The 7,945-nt window shown below is 36.2% G+C and overlaps 1 protein-coding gene across 1 annotated transcript; it reads left to right on the forward strand.

Moving 5' to 3' along the window:
• The first annotated feature begins 392 nt into the window (after positions 1-392).
• Positions 393-7,741, forward strand: LOC136240766 (papilin-like). Its single transcript, XM_066031800.1, has 15 exons — positions 393-476; positions 2,574-2,732; positions 2,791-2,867; positions 3,169-3,220; positions 3,823-4,020; positions 4,074-4,185; positions 4,236-4,304; positions 4,353-4,486; positions 4,535-4,670; positions 4,726-4,858; positions 6,019-6,226; positions 6,279-6,449; positions 6,820-6,999; positions 7,051-7,236; positions 7,283-7,741. Exons 2-15 carry the CDS (start codon positions 2,676-2,678, stop codon positions 7,604-7,606), a joined length of 2,037 nt encoding a protein of 678 aa, XP_065887872.1. The 5' UTR covers positions 393-476; positions 2,574-2,675; the 3' UTR covers positions 7,607-7,741.
• Positions 7,742-7,945: the final 204 nt, after the last annotated feature.

A 7,945-nucleotide genomic window follows, 5' to 3' on the forward strand; every position in this document is an offset into this window, starting at 1 on the left:
TGTTTATATATAACTATCACTTGGTTGCTAGGTGATAATAAATTTTTCTAGTCCAGGGAGTGACCATGAATGCTCATAGCACAACTGATAGCAATATCATTCAATTACTTGTATTTAAGTCAGTCACTTTAGCATCTTAGCATACAATTCTTAGTTACGGACATTTCTGAGATACAGACAGTAGCATGTATCAGACTGCCCGGGTAAGAAAGGTTCCATTGTAATACAACTTTTAAGAAGCCATAATGTAAGTAATGTAATAGTGGTTAATGAGAAATATTATTACATAATAATAATATTACCTAACCCACATTATTACATAACTTAGTAGCACATTAGAGCTAATGACTATTATCATAATTTGGTTTTGGTGAAGTTAAACCATTTATAGGTATGGCTGAACCATAAAGAAAGCATCCCAGTTGGATGTATGAGGGGGTACTGTTACAGCAACCAGATTGTTGGCTACAACAAAAGTAATATATTTAGTTACTTTTCATATGGAGCAATAACTAACTAATTGCATGGCTGCAGAGCAACCATATTGCGTTTTTTTTCCAAATGGAAAAGTTGTGATTTTTGCAGATCAATAGCTGTCCATGATAATTTCCCCCTCGACATTTGCAACTTGATCAAAATGGCATTGTTCAGTTAAGCACCGAAGAAGAAGAAAAATTCCTCCACTCAATATTGGACGGTGGCAATCTGCAAAAATTTTTATTGTAAAGAATAGAGTACTATACAGTATGCATTGACCAAGTACATACAGTGACTTACCTAATACTGTACATATGTCTACGTATGTGTCACCTACTCACATGCACATGGAATTGTCTGTCAGCATTCATGTAGCAATAGTTGCAATGATTGTGGTCAACTGCAATAAATATGAACTGGCCATTGTGATACCGTAATTTGCTTTTTTTTCGTTGTAAACTAATTTTAGTATGCAAAATTTGTACGAAAATTTGTTGCACGAAAATTTTTATACAAGATCGAACTACTCTAATAGAGCAGTCATTTACATAAATCATACGAAAATATTTTTACACGAAAACTTTTATCACGAAATTTTTTGCACGAAAATAAAGCGAATTACGGTAGGCTGTGGTGATGGCTATATATATAAGGTTTAAGAATGGTTGGAATCAAGCCAACACACACAGATACACTACAACATGTTATTGATGTATGTAACATGTTACATCATGTATAATTATGTAATCATTGTAAATAAAGGTTTCCTGTTTGAATAAACTGAAAGCTGTTATATTACGGAATGACTGTTCCCAAACACCACAAACATACCGGAATGTCAACAGTGACTGTTCAATTAGAGTACTACAATGTTGTGTACTATTAGAATAAGTGTATTAAATTATATATGCTATTCTGAACACTTGTGTGATTGAACTGACCAGTGTTTGATCTTATGTATTTTTCAGTTGTACAAACATCCTTTCTTGTACAACATTTGGATACTCTACACCATATTATATTTCAAATGCTCAGTGTGGTATTTGAATTTGATTATTGTACTGAATAGGTGAACTGGCAGATGCGCCTGTGGCCAAAATTACATATGTATAAATATAATTTTAGTAATACAATTATGCTATATTGAGGTTAGTTAGACTGCAAAATATGGAATATGTAAACCTAATTGGCTAAAAGTAAGGTATCTACATCCCATAGTCCCTCGCACGTCTATATAGAAACAACACTCCCTCAGACAACACTAAACATTGTAACATTAGCAAGGTGTGCCATTTGAATTGGTCTCGGGTAAGGCAGGCAAGTTCATTATGCACAATTTTGTTTGTTGCAAGCAGCTGCAAATTAAACATAAATAATTTAATAATTTAATTGAACTCTGAAAGGGTCTAAGTGGAATTTAGTTACCTTTGAACCGGTAGTGGCTTCTCAGTCACCACAACACAAAGCCTACTAGCTTGATACTAAGTAGGCCTCTCACTTTTATTGTCCATCTATTATTATAGTTATTCACAGTATTACATCAAATGGTGCCGTTGTTAGGTATGTTATTTCCTTGTGTAATGGTCAAGGGATAAAATGTACATTTGCATGATACAGTGGGTATAATAAAATAATTGCTGTGGTATCATTGTTTCGATAATGTAAGTTCCATGAACTATTGTGGATTAGACTAGACATAAAATGATGATGTTGCAATGCTGTCCATCCCAATTCAGCTGACATGGCCGACACCCATATTGCTATGTGTTTTATAATAGTAAATGGTTGGCCGGTTGCTTTAATTTGCTATTTTAAACCTACATCACAACAAGCACAGTGCTTGATATCTACAATGATAGCTACGATATACTTAATCATTATGAATAGTAACCAAATCCCCCACATAATATTCCATTAGAATGGGATAGTTTTGGCCACAAATTAAATACAGTACCTTTGTGTTGGTATACCGGCATTAAGGCATGCTTTACAAACATAATTTTATTCATAAATGTTCATATACATATATTAAGTGCTTGCGAAAAATATTATTCTGACGTGTTTATGAGCCAGCACTTATAAGACTTCTTATCTAGTTGACGGTATAAATTGATGAACATCCAACCCATCCACCATATGGTCTACAATCTTCAGTGTGTTCACGTGAATCATGTCTATCTGTGAAAACTAATTTGAAGATGGATTGTTTCAAACAGCTTCTAATCTTCAGTATTCTGGTTTCCATTGCTGATATGGTAAGGATGTTTCCATCTATGGGAAACCTTGGTTATTAATAGCTTTTGTGTTATATAGGTATCTGGTGGTGAATCATGGAGTCCCTGTTCTAGAACTTGTGGTGTAGGAATCATGTACAGGACCATCTCTTGCCAGTAAGCTTATCAACAGTGTTATCAGTGTTTTTTCAGTGTTGGGTAGTAAATTGTATACGATTGGCACTAACTTAAAATTCCACAGTTTGACCGCCAAATTTGTTTTGTGGTGTTAAAGTAACCATTCAACAACACTGAAACACCACAGCAGTCACAACACAAAGTTAAATGAATTTGCCATCTGAGTTGTAAACATGACACTGCAGGTCCTCAGGCGTCATGTTTATATACCAGAAACATACCTACGTACATGGGTGTGTTAAAAGTATTTTCTATATTAATGCCACACTTGTGCTCTTAGAAATGATGGATGCAATGACACAAGGAAAGAGTTCCAGGCTTGCAATGTGAAGGTAAGAAATTATAAGTTGTATGTATATCCTTAAGGTCTGCACTTAATAGTAGCATTTACATGATTGTATCAACATGCATGTCTGAAATTTTCTACACATAAATTCTTGAAGGAAATTATGTGAATTAAAAGCTATTTGACTTGTACACAGTCATGCTGTGGGTTTCTTTTATGTTGCAGACAGACATGACTCCCATGTCCTACACATATAGACTAGTTGGAAACAGTGGATATCAAAAGTGAAAATTGAAGTTGAAATTGGGAAATTAAAAGGCTAAACTTGGTCACTACCAGAAGTAACCTCTTTGCAAAGACCAAGTACTTTGTGATCACCTAACCATATTTTTGTAGACCTTATAGAGCCTCAATAATTTGGTTATATTGTGCTACACATCAGCTCCTTGAGTGAACCACACACACATGCACACGCACACTCACACACACACGCACACGCACACGCACACGCACACGCACACGCACACGCACACGCACACGCACACACACACACTCACACACATACAACATATCCTTTAAGATGTACTGAATATTAAGTCATGTAGTCAGTGTAGATAGAGGTTAGTTGGTCTTCCGTTAAATTTTTAGAGGTGCCCAGGTGACAATGCTGACTTCAGGAGTGAGCAATGTAAGACATTTGGAGAGCAGTTAATACCATTCATTAATAAAACTGATCCCTGTAAACTGCTGTGCAGCTCACCAGGCCAGAAGCTTGTAGAGAATGGCTTAGTTGTGGATGGAACATCTTGCCTCTCCAGTGGTGTATGTGTTGATGGAGAATGCGTGGTAAGTTTTGTGGAAATAAACTTCTTTTTAGCTCTAGTCTGCTATGTTTGTAGTCCATTGGCTGCGATGGTGTTCTTGGATCAAAGAAAACAACCAACAAGTGTGGAAAATGCTGTGATTTGTGTATTCAGCTGCCGTGTAAATTAGAGAACTGTTCTGCCAATGGTATGAGATGTGTTATATTTATATGAAGTGTAGTTATTGAGTATACACAGGTTATCACACTGTGCTACCATCTGAATCTAGAAATATAAGCATTGTTTTGGATACATGTGACTTTAAAGGTGACATGATTGTTCAACTGAATAATGATATAATACCATTCCTTGTAGCCATCAGCAATTCTACAAAGTCTCACCAGTGTAACAGTAGTCACTCAGACATTTCTATATCAGGGACGTTGTTTACAATTGCTAACAATGAGTTAACTGCTGAAGGCCCACTACAATCACCTGTCACCATTGAGGTATGCAGAGTGATTAATTGTATTAAAACATTGGTGAACATTCTTTAGATTCATTGTCCTAGCTACAAAATACAGTGCAATTATCACATGTCTGTCCATGATCCATATGAGTTCAGAATTCCAATTTTGTATGAATGGGCGCGACGAAAGAATTTCACCCCTTGTTCCCAGACTTGTGGAAGAGGTACGCATACAAGCAGTTATAATTTTATTCACTATTTTTTTACCCAATATTCCAGGAATTCAAATACAAGAGATATATTGTCATGTATATGGTAGCAACACAAGAGTTTCAGATTTAGAATGTTTGATGAATAGTGAAAGACTTTCTCCTACAATTCGATTTTGTGATCAGCCAGCATGTCCTTCTGAGTGAGTGTAATTGATATTATTAGTGATGTCACAGATGAAGTTTATCTTAGTAGTTAATAGATGTGTGCAGATGTAGGGGTCCAGGAGGGTTGTGCTTCCCCCTAAATATTTTCCCACAATGATTGAGATATACTGTAATTGGAAGTCACATATTCTAATACAACTGTCAGACATTATGTTTATGCTTAAAATCACTTTAAATTTGAGCACAAAATTTTCATAGGTGGGACATGTCCCTAGCTACTGAAGCATGTCAGCAGAATGTGTTTAAGCCATTGAGCCCCCCAACTTTCAAGGTTTCCTCCACCTCTAGTGTGATCAACTAATTCATAGTTACATGATTATCATCACTTCAATTATATAAGCAGCCCTTGCGGTTATTATTTTAAGCCAGATGGTATATGTGACTGGGTCTGGGAAAACTGGTTTTATTGCCCATGACAACAGATTATGCTGCTGTCAGACCTTCAGTGCTGGTCACTATAAAGCTTTAATAACAATAACAAGATTAAATTTTTCACCAAGAACACAGAGCTAAAATTAAATGAATAAACTATATAATGTCAAATGTCATTATCAAAATCAGCTAGACTCGAATGGCTTGCTTTTGCTGGCAGCTTATTCCAAGCACAGTGGCAATCCGTATGAGTGGTCTGGAGCCCTATTGGCAGTCTGGGAATAGCTGTATTTGGCTGTATAGCTTGTGGTGTTGAATAATTAAAGACCTGTGCTGTAAATGTCCTTTCATTTTAGCCAGTTTTGAGACCTGAATGGCCCATATAACTTCATTCCTATGCCTTCCTCATTACTTTTTTTAAAACAGCCCCTTACCCTCCTCCAGCCCCACTTCCCACCTTTTTGGGAACTTTCCTGATACAGTCAACTTTGATTTAAAAACTATCTAAAATGGCAGGAAATTTAACTGTTGGCTACTTGTACAGTGGATGCTCTGGAAGGTAAGGAATTGGTGTAAAACGTGTTAAAATTTGGTACACGTAGATTTATTCATTGGTGAGCTGAGCTACAATGCTCTAAATACTTAAAATTAGCATTTCTCAATACGTTTAAATAGGTGATTAGACCATTTTTCCCAGATTCGGTTATATATGTACCTTTTTTGTGTTATACACATTATAGAAATTGTGTAATATTCAATTTAGATGGATGCACTCTGATTGGACACAATGTTCAAAGAGTTGTGGAGGAGGGAACATGACAAGGAATGTTTCATGTATACAAGTGTACCGAGATGAAGTAGAACCAATCCAGACTCCAGGAAATTGTGACAATGAAACAAAGCCGGAATCACAAGATGAATGCAATAACCACCCTTGTCACAACCACTGGAACACAGGAGACTGGAGCAGAGTATGTAACACAACAAATACTACTTCATGTTGCTCATTTCAATTGCATTTAGTGTTCTGTTGATTGTGGGGAAGGAATTCAAAGAAGAAATGTCACATGTAGGGATGCTAATGGAAACAAGATACACAGAGACAATTGTAGTTTGCTGGCAAAGCCTCATACAGAGAGATCATGTGCTGGAAACATGTGTATTCATAAGTGGATCAAATCTAATTGGACTAATGTATGTAACTGGGCACCACAAGTATCATGTATTACCATGGCTCCAGAAATTTTAAACTTATGAATTAGCAACATAGCTGCATATTAGGGCATACCATTATAGTAGAAGTATTCCATGGAGTTAGGCCTTCAAAAGTTGAATTTGAAAGTGATATACTAACAAATTCAGCAAGCATTTATAATGATGAGTTTATAATGGTGTAGGCCCTAACACATTGTAAACTCTTGATAAGGGTAAGTAGCTGTTAAAGTATCTCGATTTTGGGTAACCAGTTTCATAGCCCGCCTGAAGCTGCCCCTAATATAGCTGATTGTTCAACATGATGAAATGTGCTTGCTATTTAATGCTGAATAATCTAATTTCTCCATAGTGCTCTGTGAGTTGTGGTGAAGGTGTTCAGACCAGACATGTAAACTGTACTGAAAATGGAACAATTGTTGATGATATTGTTTGCCTTGAGAATATTCCAGATTCTAAACCAGTAGAAGAAAGAACTTGCCAGGGACCCTTTTGCAATGGAACGTGGGTTGTTGAAAGCTGGCCAAAAGAAGTAAGCACTGTTCCTTAGCTGCAGTACATATAATATCTTTCTATATAATAGTGTGTAACTTCAAGATGTGGGGAAGCAGGTGTGAGATACAGAAATGTCCATTGTATATATAATGGAAAGACTGCTAAAGAGCATGGCTACATTAAGTGTAATCCAACAAAAGAACCATCACATACACAAACATGCTACAAGACTGAAGGATGCCATCCAGAATGGCACACATCAGACTGGAACTCAGTAAGTATGAATACAATGGAATAATTGTGAAGTATTATTCTTATAGTGTAGTAAAACTTGTGATGGTATACAGACAAGAACATTACACTGCAAGGTGGGAAATGCAACACTTCCTGATGAAAGATGCCCATCCAATACTAAACCTATTGTGGTACAAGCATGTAGTCCAAAGTGTCCATTTACTGCAAAATGCTTGATGGAATTTTGTCACAAACATAGTATATCACCATGCCAAAAAGAATGCTGTAATCAGTGTGAACAAATGATACCATCATTGCCACCACTGGCTCGACACATGCTTTGTGACAGACCCTGCTGTACAGGTACCCTATCCTGGAAGAAAAAAGGTGCCTGTACAGACTTCATGTAATTAGTATATTGTGTGAAACTGCTGTTTTCCTAACACTACCCCCTTGAATCATATGAAGCAATTTTTTTTTGTATTACATTTTCTATAGCTGTATTTTATATTGTTCATATACGCAGTGATAGTTTATCATTCAGAACTGTGAATTGACAACTTTAATTTGAACTGTTTTCTGAAAAAAGAAAACCTCTTGCTATCAACTGTTCTTTAGACTAACATTAATTTGTTAAGATATGTGTCTTACTCATAACTATTGTTGTGCCATTTATAATGGCATGGATTCAAGCACAAGGGGCTATCAAAAGCATTGAGCAGTATGTCAGCATAATAGGAATTTTAATA

The sequence above is a fragment of the Dysidea avara genome, chromosome 12, assembly GCF_963678975.1.
Source record: "Dysidea avara chromosome 12, odDysAvar1.4, whole genome shotgun sequence".
Classification (NCBI taxonomy): Eukaryota; Metazoa; Porifera; class Demospongiae; order Dictyoceratida; family Dysideidae; genus Dysidea; species Dysidea avara.